The sequence below is a fragment of the Sciurus vulgaris genome (assembly GCF_902686455.1).
Source record: "Sciurus vulgaris genome assembly, chromosome: 8".
In the NCBI taxonomy this organism is placed as follows: domain Eukaryota; kingdom Metazoa; phylum Chordata; class Mammalia; order Rodentia; family Sciuridae; genus Sciurus; species Sciurus vulgaris.
The window spans coordinates 118,897,537-118,912,797 of record NC_136468.1 but is presented as its reverse complement, the minus strand read 5'-3'; the positions used below and the strand labels follow the sequence as shown (position 1 = coordinate 118,912,797).

Below are 15,261 nucleotides of genomic sequence, written 5' to 3'. Positions count from 1 at the left end.
CTGAGCTGTATCCCCAGCCCCTTGTCTCTGGTACTTTTAACAGTTCAAGTCGGCAAAACTGAAGTCTGGAAAAGGCAGTTTCCAGTCCCTACCTTCTCCTTTCTAATGCATCTTACTCTTCAGAGCAAGACTCCTGGCCTGAGATATGATTTTAGTGGTTCCCAATTACCTTAGGGTAAAGCTTCGACTCTTCAGCCTGGCATTTACACACTCCATAATCTCACTTTATCCAACCTCATTTCCCACAGTCAGGCCTCTCTTCTCATCTTTGCCAACATTTTGTTTCTATCCTAACTGCTCATGCTGAACCCACACCTTAGTATCATTTTCTGATTCATGCATCCTTCCAACTTACTTGCTCTTTTATATTTAGATCTCAGCTTCTCAGAAGCAGGGGCTGTTATCTTACTTAATCCGTGATGAGCATGCAGTAGGTGCTCAATAAAATTCCCAGCAAGTCCAAGGCCCTGTCTCCTATGCTGCCTTTGGCATGCTGTATTTCAGAAGATCTGTTTTTATCATTGGGTTTTTCCTAGCTTGCCAGGAACCTGCGACATCAAATGAGGACTGTGAGGAGTATGGTGTGCAGTTAAGAGACTCCTCTCTGCCACAAGAGGAAGCCCAAAGTTTTAATTCAGCCCTTGTACCTTCACTTACAACTCTTGTAACCTTGAGCATTTGCCTTTGCTTTGCATTTTCGCTTTCACTACAGCTGTGCCCACTGGGGTGGGTTGTGAGGATTAAACAGCATTGGCCTGCTCCTGGTAGGTGTGTGGCGAACGTTATTCATCCCAACCCAGTCACCCCATCCCTCCTCCTCACAGAAGGCACAGTTGGTCCAAGGCCACTTCTTAGGTGGCAGCACAGCTCCGCAACCAGGTAGGTGCCAGTGTGTGTGCATGTACTCAAAAGGCCATACCGGATGCTGCCATTGCCAGGGCAAACCCAATAGCAGGGTGTGGCGCTGAGGAGCAGAACCGCCTGGTTGGGCTCTGGTGGGAAGGACAGCATGGGCGGACACAACCGCCCTCCGGGGCAAGCTGCGTCTCAGCTTCTCCAAGCGGTTTATTTGGTTTGGGGGCCTTTCTCAAGCCAAGTCTCTAAAGTGGATTGAATGGCTGTGACAATGCGCTGCCTGTGCCGCCGCCATCATCGGGGTTCCTCCTAGTGCTCCGCAGTCTCCACCCCGGCTCTACCCTCTCCCACCTCCACCTCTGCAGCGGTAAAATGCAGCACTCGCAGGGCGCGTGCGCGACTCTCCAGCAGGGCGGTGGCGGTAGCTATTTATAGTAGGTGACGTCACCTTGAAATAGACCGTTAGGGCTGGCCCGCCCTTCCCCTCTCCCACTCCCGCGGCTTGGCCCGGCCTCTCCCACTGCGCAGGCGTCGTTCCGTCCGCCCATCCCCCACCAGGAGGCCGCTTCTCCTCCCTCCGCGGCGTCAGGGGCGCGAGCCACAGCGCGCGGAGCGAGCCAGAGAGAAGGCGCGAGTGGCGGCGCTGCCTGCAGCCTGCAGCCTCGGGCCAGCCGGCGAACCAGTGCGCGTGCGCGGCGGCGGCCTCCGCGGCGACCCGGGAGCGGACGGGCGGGCGAACGAGCGGTGCGGGGTGCGAGGCGAGGCCGGGCCTAGAACGACATGGGGGACCGGGAGCAGCTGCTGCAGCGGGCGCGGCTGGCCGAACAGGCGGAGCGCTACGACGACATGGCCTCCGCCATGAAGGCGGTGAGCGCGCCGCGATCCCGGGCGGCCGGCCCCAGGGCCCCAGCATGGGGAAGGGATGGGGCGGCGGACAGCGTCTACCTCCTGGCCTGGCCCGGTCCGGGACGATGCAGCTGGGCGCGGCCACCCACAGCTCGCCTTCCCGCGCCCGCCGGGCTCCCCGCCATTTCCTGAGGCCTGGGCCGGGGTGGGGTCTCCGGGGAGGCAGCCGTACCGGTTCGCGAATACGGCCCGGCCGGAATGAGCGGGCGGGGGTCAGCGCATCCTAACTCGGTGCTCTGGACGGGTGGCGGGGAGTTGTCCGAGGAAACACGCGGGAGCCACATTTTGCTTCTAGACTGTTCTATCGAACCTGGGGGCTCACGTCTCTCTAACCTTCCACCATTCACCAACTTGTAATAAAGAATCACATAGCGAGTGGCGCGCGCGCGCTCTTGGTTTTCTCTGCCACGACCTGAAACTTGTGTAATTCCGATCTGTTTGTTCTGCTTGCTCGTTGTTCTTTCCCTACCTTCTCATGCTTGGGGTCTGGCTTTGTGTTGGAAGACCCCGCTCCTGCAGTGTAGGCTTGGAAGAGGGCTGGGGGGCGGAGGGTGTGTGGCCTCACATTATAGCCCCAGGTTTACTGTTGCACCGTCTGGAGATTAAAATGAGACGTGACTTCTGGGCCACACGAATCCTTGTGCCTTTACATTCCCAAGACCCTTTCGGATTCTGCAGCTTGATTGCCTGTGAAGGAGTCGTGACCAGCCACACCCTAGCAGATAACCATGGATTAGACACCACCTGCATTTCTGGGACTTTTGAGTTCCGGTTACCATCTCACTGTCCCTGTCGTTCCATATTATCTTATATTTTCTCTAAGTGAACATTACTTCTGTGTCAAGGTCACTCTGGTAGAATTACAACCGGTGGCCACCAACTTGCTATATAGTTAGTGTACACCCTCCAGGTCCCCACCTTGAACCTACTAAAAATTGAGAAATCCTGAGAGTGAGGTTCAGACATCTGCATTTTTGCCAGCTTTGGGGCAATTTTTAGGTGGATTTTAAATTTGAGAATGACTGCCCTGGATTATAGCTCAGATGCCCTTTGACTGGCCTTTTGAAGGGATTTCTAAAAGAAAAAACTATAACCCAGAGACTCTGCCATATTTTAGACTCATTTGAAAATCTCATTTTATGACATTTGATAGTCATATCAGATGAAACATACTTGAGGCCAATATTTAGGATTATCCAGGTAAGAAAGGTATTTGAGTTATCGTACAAGTCCTTCTTAACACAGCTAAACTAGGTGTGTTTGGAAACTAGCAACACTTCAAGGCCCATTTGTTGACGAATTGATGATCATCATTCAACACTGTGGCATCCGTATTTGGTTAGATGGGAGCATTTTATCTGAATCGGGGGATGGTCTAAGGTTGGGGCTTGAACTTGCAAAAAATTCTTGAGGCCCCCCCCCCTTTGAGAAAAAGGAATTAAAATATGATTTTACAAATTTTAAATGAGTGAGCATATGAATGCATTTCCCTGAAAGGGAAACAGTTCTCTTGGGGAAAAACCTACCTCTGTCCACTCAGCAAGTTATATATGCTTCTTTTCCCCAGTAACTGAGAACTTACAGGTTATGCAAACAAAAAACTTTTGGACATTTTGGTGTGGTCCGTGTGAAGCCTGGGAGTGGGACATGAAGTCTGCACGGTTAGGAGGAGCCCTTTGGGGAATGATGTTAGAAGGAATGGAATTTGAAGTTTAATTGAGGTTAGGAAAAATGGCTAAAAAGTGTTTTGTGGAACTATCAGGAACTTGAGGCAACTTGAGATGGGAAATAAGGGGAAAAAATGGAGGGAGTTATCTGAACAAAATTTGAGCAAGGAAAAAAAACCCTTTCTGGTCTTCATAAGCAGGGTTGAAAAATACAATTAGCTATTTTTGTCTTCAGATTTTCTCTGAGGCACTAGGTAGCATTTTGCAAACTGATGAACCCTTCAGTGTGTTGGGAATTAATAATAATCCATATCTGTAATGATTGATAGGTTAGAAAAGCCATCTAGCTTTGAAAATTCAGTCCACATTCATCAGATTTGTAATAAATCCTTCAAGATAACTAAGAATTTTTTTGTCATCTAAATTAATGAAGTGTATTTATTGGTCAGTGGAGAATGGTTTCTTATATTTTGCCTGTTAAATTGGTATTTGTAGATTAAACTCTTTGTTGTAGAGAACTGATTCCCCATTTTGTCAATACAAACCTTAAGTAGAGCTTTTGGAAAAAGTGAATTCTAGATACCCTCGGTTTATATGGGCTTTTTTCAGGCAGTGGAAGAAGCAGGTAAGTAAACTAGGGAGGATGGATCTAGGCACCACTTCTGTGACAACCTTCTTACGTGGTCTCTAAGCATAAAACTAGGAATATTGTGTTATTAACAAATTAGTTTCTACCTCAAATCATCTAACTTGTTTGTTTCTTTTGTAATTTAAATGGTCACCTAATATTGCCTGCCTGTAATGATTGATGTTTCTTAATCTACCAGCATCACCTGGAGGACAGTGTTGGTAAGCTTTAAGAAAAATCATGCATTTTGGAAACAGTGATATTGCCTCAAATCATTTGAGAACTACAATTTTTTGCCTTAACCCATAATTTGAAGAGGCAAGAAATGTTTCTGAAGAGAAGTTAATAAAGGAGTATCTTCAAAACTCTCCTTACCTCATACCTACTAGCTTATATACAGTGTATAGGGGGAAGAAACATTGTGAAAGATTTTAGAAACCACGGCCTTTCTAAAGTGGCATTGACTGATTTTACACAATTCATAACTTCTGTAAAATGTCTGTAATACCATTTTATGAGAACTATGAAATAGGTGGGATTGAAATGTTAAATGTAAGACTAAGTGATTCAAGGAAGGAGGGAAAGTAATCAGATTTCCAGAGAGTGTGCATGGGCGGCCACAATATAGTCATGCCTCTTATTGCTCTAAGTCATCTATTTTTCTGTTGAAGCATTTAGGCAGTAAACGTGAAGTTATAAAATGTAAAAATGATGTGCGTTTTAATACTGACATTAATCACAGTGTTGATAGAAGACAAAGAAATGTGTTTAAAGAACTGGAAGAATATAGAAATCTTAAACATTTTTTTTAGATGTCGATAGACCTTTATTTTTAAATTTTTTTTATATGGGATGCTGAGAATCGAACCCAGTGCCTCACACATGCAAGGTAAGCGCTCTACCACTGAGCCACAATCCCAGTCCCATACAGAAATCTTAAGTGCAGAAAACAACCCCAGTTAGGGAAACAGGCATCTGATAGGTAGAAGCAGTTGGCCCAACCAGTGGCAAAAGGCTCTTATTCCAACAGCTGTGAGATTGTGGGAAGTAGGGAAACAAGCAGGTGGTGTATAAAAAGAGAGTACCACTGAGCGACCCTGGGTAAGACATAATCCATTTTGCAGATGTTAAGGATAATTTTGAGGTATACCAAAATTGTGGTATGAAAGCTTAAAGCCACATTGGCATTATTGTTCAAATATATAAAAACTAGAGAAGCTCTGTTTCCTATCAGCTGGTCATTTGAAGTGTAATTATCTCTTGTCATGTATGAGCTGAAAAAGAAAGCAAGTCTTGGATAATTTTTGCAATAGAATTAAAAGGCACTCAAGTGGCAAACAGACTGGGCTTTGTTTCCCTGAAGTGTTAATCATGACCATCTGGGTTTGGGTTCCTGAATTATATTCTGAAGAACTCCCATAGCCAAGACCCCCCTACTATTCACTTCCTTAAATAAACAAAAAATGCATTTTCCTTATCTTGGGTATTTTATATTAGTGGTAGCCTTTGTAATGTTAGACTTTTCTAGAAATAATAGTTTTGGGTAGGAGTACCCCCAATATTTCATTTAGCAAGATTATGGAATTTTATCATTTTGCTTATTAGGTATTATTAGGTACCCAGTAAATGGTAGCTGTTAATCCATGTACAAATTTTGATTTAATCTTGAACAACTCTGGGTAGATATTGACTTCCATTGTACAAATGAGAATTAGTTTGATTTTCTCAAACAGTAAGTTATGCCAGGATTTGAACTCAAATTCACAGCTGTAAGGGTAACCGCTGTATGATATTACCACATGAGGCTAAGGGATAATGTTCCTAGTATACATTCAGGTATATTAACCATTGTCATCTTTGGCAGACACATTCCAGTTACTTTTTACAAGTGGGCTTTTGAAACAATTTTATTTATTGGATATAAGTAATTTTTGCCCAATTTGATTATAAACAGTTTGTCATATAAGGGTCTTAGTTATACCAGATAAGCATAAGAGGGAAACTCAGATCTGGAGTTGGCTTTTTCTGAAGGTCAGGAGTATTTTTTCAGTTTAGCAAGTCAAGTGTTAGTTGGATTTGAGTTCCTGCTATGAAGTAAGTATAGGACTGTATTAACTTGTGGTACTTCAAGAAGTTGTTTTGTATCCTCAGCACCAGTTGTTTCTCCATCTTTCCTATAGTATATTTTGTAAGCCTATAATGTTCCCTAAGTAACATATTCTTGATTGCTGGTAAAATTCTCTCCAGTGTCCAGGTAGAGGCAGCTGGACTTCTACTCCAGCATTTTGGTGCTTCTCCCACTCCTGGCTACAGTTACATTCCCTTTGTGTTGGCACTTTGCAATCAGAACCTGCTTCTAAAACTACCTGTCCTGGTACCTCCAGGGACAATAGCATTCAGTAATGCCATTCGAAGGGGGTTGTATTTAACCCCTGCTGATCCTTGTGAGAAATTTTGATGATGTCAGAAGCAAGGCAAAGAGAGTCTCTTGATGATAAGGATAGGTATTTTATAACACTAAGATGAAAGTGAAAATTGATTATCTGAGCTTGAAATTTAGCCTATTGTATGGCCTAACAGAACTGCAGCCTCACCTTAGTGAGGATACTTACTGGGTTCAGCCTGGCCTTAACTGATGATGTTTTTGCACAATGGCCTGTAGGGGAGTAGTCTACAAGCTTGGGTCCAAGCAGGATCCTCACTTCCTGAGAATTAACTTGGAAAAGAGCCTGAAAAGGCTTCATCTTTCTGACTTGCTTTAAACACACACACACAGTGTTCTGCCAGAGAAGCTTAAGGATTTTATTATATGGTTTTGTTAACCTAATTGCTCATGAGAATTGTTTTCTTCTGTTACAAACTCAACATCAGAAGCAAGCTGTTCAGTAACATGTGGGCAAAGTAACTATAAATGATGGGACAGTAATGTATGTGTAGGCATGAGTAGCTGTGAAGGATGGGAGAGGTGTTCGGAACAAGTAACATTATTAACTGGTAGTATGGCTTGGCAGTCTGGGTGGTATTTTGTTTGGTCAGTATTACTTTTGATGTTGGATGTTTCCCAGATTAAGAACTTAAAATTTTCCTAAATAGTCACTATTCTATTTTTGGCATGGATCTATTTTTACTCAAAAACACATAGTTTATTGCCTTATGAGTAGTGGGAGGAGGCCCCTAGGGATTTTTGAGTAAGCGAATGGTGTCATGGGAAGATAAATGAATTAGCAGCAGGCTGGGTTATTTGTGACTTTCAGTAATGCTGTGTAGTCCCAGAGCAGAGAAACTGGGTGAAGCGAGTGCCCTGGGGTTGAGAGTCAGTATAGCCAAGGGCTGTGTGGAAAAGACACCAGAAAAATGGCTGGCAGTCCTTAAATGGTGAGGGAATCTTTGTAAATGGGGAGGGTTAGTCAGTTTAAATTTTTCAGAAAGGATGTATATAGGATAAAATGAATTGGGGAATTATGCAAGAGAGCAAGAAAGCAGAGACTCCAAGTAGAAGTGGTGTAACCGCTTAGGTGCTTGGAAGCCATATGAAGAACGTAGTGGCCAGAGTGACTGCTCTGATGGCAGCTGATAAGTGGTGGAAATGAGTATTACACTAGTATTAGAGGGGAAAGAAGATTGAGAACCCTGTCCTTAAATCTCTTCTAGCTAAAATTCTTTGTCTTGTCTTTGCTTTGTATTTCTAATTAGAAAGTATTTGGAAACCTGTGGTTGCAGAAATGCAAAATCTCATTGCCATAGGTTCTGCAGATAATTGTTAAGCTGATTTAGTGTGTAGTATGGTTCTTCCCATTATGTTAAGTTTCTGCTTCTTGAGCTTTTTTTGGGGGGTGGGGTGGGGGTGGTGCTAGGTTTCAAATGCAGGACCCTCAACATGCTAGGCAAATGTACTACCACTGAACTGTATCTCCAGCTCCTAGGAATGAACTATTGTTAGTTCTGGCTCCTATATTTTGGTATTTGAAGTATTGGCAACTAGTGCTAACATCAGTGGAGGTTAAATTTGCAATACACATTGTCAGTCGAGGCTAGCTGCAAATCTTTTGTTTTAATGGGCCATCTGGTGTTTTGGGTCTCATTATAATTTTCCAATCTGGGAAAATTCAGTTTTCTCTAGTTAACTGATCAAGTGATTAAACTCTTAATTTCATAAGTTTCTTTTTACTAGTATTTAAAAATAATATATTTAAACATACCCAGTTATTTTCTAGTTAGGATCTGGCTGAGGTTCTAAGAACAATGCTTACTTAGTTAAGTTAGTCACGCTCAGCTGATGCAGATAGTGATTCATTGGGACTGGCAGGCAACCAGATGATTATTACATAAACACTGATGTTCCTAGTAAATTATTTTTCTTGTGAAGGTACCATAAATATTGCCCAATACTTATTTTTTGGCAGTTTATTCCCAATGGAAAAAGAATATTTTTGCATGAATTCCTGAAAGTCATAGGTATACCTAAACTTCACTTACATTAATAGGGTCAACCTCTTGCCTTACCACACCTTTATTGATGCTTATTAGGAAAAATGGTGAAGCTGAAGTTGGAGATCGTTTGGGCTGATCCTTTTTATTTTACTTTTGATGCCCAGAAAGGTTGTGATTTGTTTGAGGTCACATGCAACTAGCTAGGACTAGTTGAGACTAGTTGTCTTAGGTTTTAGTAATTAATAATGCCTCCTCTGCAAACACATTGTTTAATATATAAATGTATTTCAGATATGCACTCTATTTTGATGATATACTCTGGGAAGTTACCTTGGTGAATCTTTGGAGCAGTCTAACAGAAGCAGCTTTATTAGTCACAGGATGAAATATATTGTGACTCTTTATGGGTTTTATTTGAATTTCAATGTCTAGTGGCCTTATCTGGATTTAATTACTGCAGAATCTAAGGAGATCTTTGAATTCTATTCTTGCCTTTATGTTTTGTTTTATTGATTTATTGCCCTAGAGAAGTGAGTAATTCTGTAGGACTCAAGCATTCTGTTTGTCAGAATGAGATGGAACTTTGATTTGAAAGGGTTGCTTCCTTAAAAGACTAATAAGTATTTACAAAGTTTCTTTGTATTTCCATTAACAAATGCAAATGGATGTTTAAAGACACTTATTAGAGGTGAAAACTGGAGTGGGGTCACAGGTCTTCAACTAGATTTGAAGGGAGCATGGATTTTTGACCAGTAAAAGGGAAAAGATGGCCCTGGATTAGGGCAAATTGCAGTGAGAGTTATAGAGACTATTAATGTACTTGTGAGGAGGAATGAGGAACCTGGCTTGACTGGATTCAGGGCAGCTCTTCTGGGAAATGACTAAAGACACACTGAAGAATGAAGTGTGAGTCTGGTTTAAGTAGGCAAAGGAGGGTGCACATGATCCTAGGTTGAGAATGTGTAGTGAAACATAGATGTCCTAGGGATAGGGAAATGGGGAAATTAGAACAGGGAGCTAGTGTTTTTATTTTGACTAGGGTTTGGGGCAGAGGGACTCAAACAGGGGCTTGATTTGCCTTGTAAAAACTTGGTACAAATTCTCTGATTTTTAAATATAATGATTTCATTTATTTCTTATGTTCTTGAATCACTCTTTCCCCAAATAAACTATCACTGTTTCTGAATCTCTACTGCTCAGTCTTGCATGTCCATTTGAATTTGCTTTGGATAACTCTATTCAATTTTGTTTCCCCCTTCTTTGGTGGAGGTTTGGTCCCTCATTAAAGTTCAATTGGAGTAATATCTTTATTTTATGGTTTCCTAAGTGCTTTGCTTCCTTCCTTTTTTTTCCTTTTAAAATAAAAGGACTATACCACTAGGTCATATTAAGGAGATGTTTTGTGAAGGAGTTGCAGGCTCTTTTGAGGGCCTGTGAAATGTTCTAGGTTACTTTAGCAAGTTATCTACTTTGCTGACCCCAAACCAGGATATTTTTGATTTTAGAGAACTGTGTTGGTTTCCTAGGGCTACTGAACAAGATATCACCAAGTAGTGTAAAACTATAGATATGTTTTTCTTGTAGTTCTAGAGGCTAAAAGTCTGAAATTGGGGTGTTGATGGGGCTGTGTTCTTTCTGAAGGCCCTAGGGAAATACTCTTCCTAACCTCTTTCCTAATTTCTGGTGGTTTTTGGCAGCTCTTAGGTTCTTGGCTCAGGGAGGCTTCATCATTCCAGTCTCTCCCTCCATTGTTACATGGTGTTCTGTGTGTGTCTCTGTCTCTCCAAATCTTACTCTCCTGATAAGGACACCAGTTATTGGATCTCAGGCATACCCTACTTCAATGTGACTTCATCTTAACTAATTATATCTGCAAAGACCTTATTTTTAAGTAAGGTCACATTTGCCAGTACCAGAGGTTAGGACTTTAACATATCTTAGTAGGGGCACAGTTCAACCCCCAACAGTCTTACTAACTATATAGCTGATTCACCTTGAGTTGGCATCATAGAGAACTAAGGGAAGTCAGCAACTAGTGAACTTTAACTCTTCCATTTAAAATAATTAGTGCTTCCAGGGCCAGTCAAGGGCTCCTGTCAGACAGGTCGGAGTAAATAGGGCTGCTAAGTAGCGTTGTTTCCTTTTAACAGAGATCAGGGCATTTACTGGCACTAATGCATCATTCAGTTTGGCTTAAGGGAAGGCTGGAAGAATCTTTAGGAAAATAACCACACAGGATAAGGTCTCAATGTTTTCTTCCTCAACATGCCTTTCCATCCATTCCTTGATCATCCTTATCACCATTCCTCCAAGATGAAAACATCTTATATACAAGATTTGATATGACTTTTTAAGGCCCTATTTCTATATTAAGTTCCAAGTATTTATCTCTTTTCTTGTACTGTAGTCTTCCTTCAGATGGGATATATATTGATTTGCCCACGAATGGTTTTTATTCTCTGAGTTGGCTTGTCCATAATTCCTTTCTTAAGAAGGATTGTAAATTATGTTGAAGAAAGAATTTTCCAAGATTTTTGGATTTAGCTCTCAAATGTTTGTCTCTTTGGGGTTTTTCAGGTGACAGAACTGAATGAACCTCTCTCCAATGAAGATAGAAATCTCCTCTCAGTAGCCTATAAGAATGTGGTTGGTGCCCGGCGATCTTCTTGGAGGGTCATTAGCAGCATTGAGCAGAAAACCATGTCTGATGGAAATGAAAAGAAATTGGAGAAAGTTAAAGCCTACCGGGAGAAGATTGAGAAGGAGCTGGAGACAGTTTGCAATGATGTCTTGGCTCTGCTTGACAAGTTCCTCATCAAGAACTGCAATGATTTTCAGTATGAGAGCAAGGTATTTTACCTGAAAATGAAAGGCGATTACTATCGCTACTTGGCAGAGGTGGCTTCTGGGGAGAAGAAAAACAGTGTGGTAGAAGCTTCTGAGGCAGCCTACAAGGAAGCCTTTGAAATCAGCAAAGAGCACATGCAGCCAACACATCCCATTCGGCTGGGCCTGGCCCTCAACTTCTCTGTGTTCTACTATGAGATCCAGAATGCACCTGAGCAGGCCTGCCTCTTAGCTAAACAAGCCTTTGATGACGCCATAGCTGAGCTGGACACTTTAAATGAGGATTCCTATAAGGACTCCACACTCATCATGCAGTTGCTGCGAGACAACCTCACCCTCTGGACAAGCGACCAGCAGGATGAAGAAGCAGGAGAAGGCAACTAAACATCCTTACGGTCCCTGGCCCTTCCTTCACCTACCATTCCCATCATCACCAATTCTTCCTTGCCACAGTCACTAAATATCTAGTGCTAAACCTATCTGTATTGGCAGCACAGCTACTCAGATCTGCTCTCCTGTCCCTTGGAAAGCAGTTTCAGATAAACCGTCATGGGCATTGCTGGACTGATGGTTGCTTTGAACCCATAGGAGCTCCCTTTTTGAATTATGCAGAGAAGTGTGTTCTAAATGAGGCATTTTACTATGCCTATTAATCTGTGGCAAATCCAGGCAAAAGTAATTGGGGAGTTTAGAGAGGAGAATTAGCCAACATAGGCTATGGTTGATATTTAAAACAAGCTGATAGTGTTTTGTTAAGCAGTACATCTTGTGCATGCAAAAATGAATTCAGCCCTTTCACCTCTTTCTTCAGCTAATGGAAAACTGTTAAGGAAAGCTGATACAGAGAGACAACTTGCTCCTTTCCATCAGCTTTATAATAAACTTTGATGTGAGGTTTCAGTAGCGCCTTGTTTTGCCTCTTTAAATTATGATGTGCACAAACCTTTTCAACGCAATGCATCTAAAGTTTTGATATGTGTAATTTTTTTGGTTGCGATTGTTTAAGAATCATGGATTTATTTTTTGTAACTTTGGCGATTGTCCTTGTGTATCTTGACAGCACCATGTGTGTCAGCCCATGTCAATCAAGAGGTGATTATGAAATGCCAGACTTCTAAAATAAATGTTTTGGAATTCCATGGGTAAATAAATGCTGCTTTGGGGATATCATCTCTGTGTGTGGCCTTGATTTTATTTCTCTCCCAAGGACCTGTTTAACCAGTCATCATTTTAAATTAATTTTGAGGCTGTCAAGCATTGAAGAATCAGTAGTATAGTATCCAGGTTTTCCTGCCATCTGATTGATTCCATTATATATTTTGCAGCACCCATTTAAGGGTCATGAGTTTTAAATAGTTTTCTGTGAACCCAGCTGTTAAGCCTCTATGATCCACTCTAACCAATAACTGATGCTTGTAAACGAACCTAACAGAGCAAACCACTGTCTTCTATGGTATGGTATGGTATCTCTGAAAGTTTGTGGTCTGTTTAACTTGGGAGGATGGTGTTTAACCCATTTTGGATTGTTGGTTCATACTTAGCACTATATGTCCTCTGATTTTCCTCATTAGATGTGAAATGTTAATTAGGGGCACAGCCTAGGTCCTGAAATAAATTTTAGTGAATATTAAAATTTTAGGTGTTAAACATGAAAAAAATGAACCTTGATTTGAGTATGAAAAAATAAATCTTTTTTTCATTCAAGGGGCTAACCGAAAACTTGGCCCCCAAGCACCCTCTTCATTTACTTCATTCCAGTGTGTTTCTTGAGGCTCGGCATTATCACTTCGTATCCTGAGTGATGTCTCCAGTCCCTCATAATTTTTATCTTAGGTGTGATACTTAGGACATCTTTGTTCAACTGGATTTGGTTCAATTACACAGGTCTTACCTTACTCTTGGCTAAAGCTTGGTACTAAATTGATGAAACTGGCCACATGCCAGCCTCTCCTTGAATTTATATTGTATTCTGAAGCATGGGAGGAAGTTTAATCTACTTTGTTGTTTCAGAAGCAGAGGTATGACCCCCAGATGTTCATAAATACTCATTAGGAGGCCTCTTTTAAGTTGACCTGATTTTAGGCTAAAATGGTTACTCAGTTTCACTTCAACTAGTAGATTAGCTATTTTAAAGGTATGGACTTGATGTAGCCAAGATAAATGTGGACATAAAATCGCTCTTAGGTTTGAAGTGTCCTTGGTAAATACTCACATTTTCACACCCATCTTCTAAAAGGTTTTGTCCCCACTTTACTGGTAAGGAAGCTGAGTTGCAAGAATATGGATCTCTAGAATTCATACAGCTGGTAATTCACAGAGAACAACCTCCACTCAACACTTGTGGTTGAGTTCTAACTACTCTCTGGTGGGTTCTTGCACAGCCATGACCTCAAGGCTCTGGACTGCCTTGGTGAGCTATGCTACTTCTGAGTCTTGTGTCCCTCTTTTTCAAGGGTAGGGTTTGTATTATGTTTCAGCTCCAAGTACTGTAAGACACCTTCTTTGGTCTGGAAATTGGGCATACGGAAGTACGAATATGCATAATTAAAATGTAGCCCCATCAGAGATTTATGGACTTCCTTGAGAGAACTTAGAAGGAAGCTATATAAATTGCATGTAGCTCAAACCTGGAAGGCATTTCTACTTTTGATAAAGAGGTCAGGGTAAACTAAGTCCAAGGAAATAAAGTAGCTTTTTTAGGTCACAGCAAAATTAGGGACAACCTAGAACAGCATTCAGATCCACTAAATCCTTGTTCATGCTTCTTTTTACTGTGCTATGCCCTTTGGATTGAAACTAGAAAAAAAAAAATGTGACACTTATTCTGAGGACAGTTTCAATGCTTTGGATTTTTTTGTTGTTCATTTTTCTGGTGCTACATGGGGAACCCAGGGCCTTGGGCAAGTTAGGCAGGCACTCTACCACTTAGGCTACATCACAGCCTACTTTCATTGCTTTTAATGTTTTCACTTAGAAATAAAGACATTGTACTTAGGAAAGTCTGTTCAAATTGGTGACTTCATATTTCCAGTAGCTCCTCAAGCCCTGCTCAAATATCCATTTCCTTGTTTGGAGAATCGATAGGGTTCTTAATTATGGAGCTTTTATCAGGTAAATCACTTGGTTATCTAAAATCACTTGAAAAGAGGGAGCCCAAGTCCTGGCTCTAAGATAAAGTAGGCTGTGTTTGGCCTGTTAGGTTCTCCATGCATTACTTCCACACAGCCTTAGAGGATATATGTCCTATAGAGTTTGAGGGGATCCTCAGTTCCCAGGAAACCCAACTACTAGGCAAGCATCAATGCTATGATTAAAGCATCAATACTATGGTGGGACTTAATAATCTTCTGTTATAAAGCCCAGTAGTTAGGTTGACTGATGAAAACCACTATTTCAAATACATAACTATGTTCTGGGCACTTTCTTTTCATGGTCTCTGAATCTTTACAGTGACCCTGGAAGATAGGAATATTAATATATTTTTTAAACAAGAAATCACACACAAAAAAAGAAAGAAATCACATACCAGATGTGGCTTACAGTATATGGCTACTAAGAGGTAAAACTGAATATCAAAATGGGTTGTTTTGCGGGGTATGGTGATGCATGACTGTAAAGCAGGAGAATCACTTGAGCCTAGGAATTTGAGGCCAGCCTGAGCAACATAAAAAAGATGGGCTGTCCTACTTCAAAGCTATTTCTATTGTGTCATGGGTATTTTGATCCCCATCTGGAAAAAATTAGTCCTAGGAATTCTTCCTTCAAGACCTAATGAAATACTTTCTTTTGCAATCCTCTGATCTGGCTGGAAGCTTCCTCTTTCCTTTGAACTGCTAGGTAACTTTAGATCAGTCTTTGTTATTATTCTAAGTTATTCAGCATGTTGTCACCTCCACTGGACTATAGGCCATATGGCACCTAGCAAGG

General features: G+C 41.6%; 1 protein-coding gene across 1 annotated transcript; it reads left to right on the top strand.

Moving 5' to 3' along the window:
• The first annotated feature begins 1,415 nt into the window (after window positions 1-1,415).
• YWHAH (tyrosine 3-monooxygenase/tryptophan 5-monooxygenase activation protein eta) lies at window positions 1,416-12,504 on the top strand. Its single transcript, XM_079152589.1, has 2 exons — window positions 1,416-1,722; window positions 11,065-12,504. Exons 1-2 carry the CDS (start codon window positions 1,636-1,638, stop codon window positions 11,716-11,718), a joined length of 741 nt encoding a protein of 246 aa, XP_079008715.1. The 5' UTR covers window positions 1,416-1,635; the 3' UTR covers window positions 11,719-12,504.
• The last annotated feature ends 2,757 nt before the right edge of the window (window positions 12,505-15,261 follow it).

Excerpts from the sequence above, each read along its gene's own strand:
- YWHAH (XM_079152589.1), top strand. The coding sequence starts at position 1,636 with ATGGGGGACCGGGAGCAGCTGCTGCAGCGGGCGCGGCTGGCCGAACAG. Across the intron at positions 1,723-11,064 it reads TGGCCTCCGCCATGAAGGCG|GTGACAGAACTGAATGAACC; the intron begins GTGAGCGCGCCG and ends GGGGTTTTTCAG.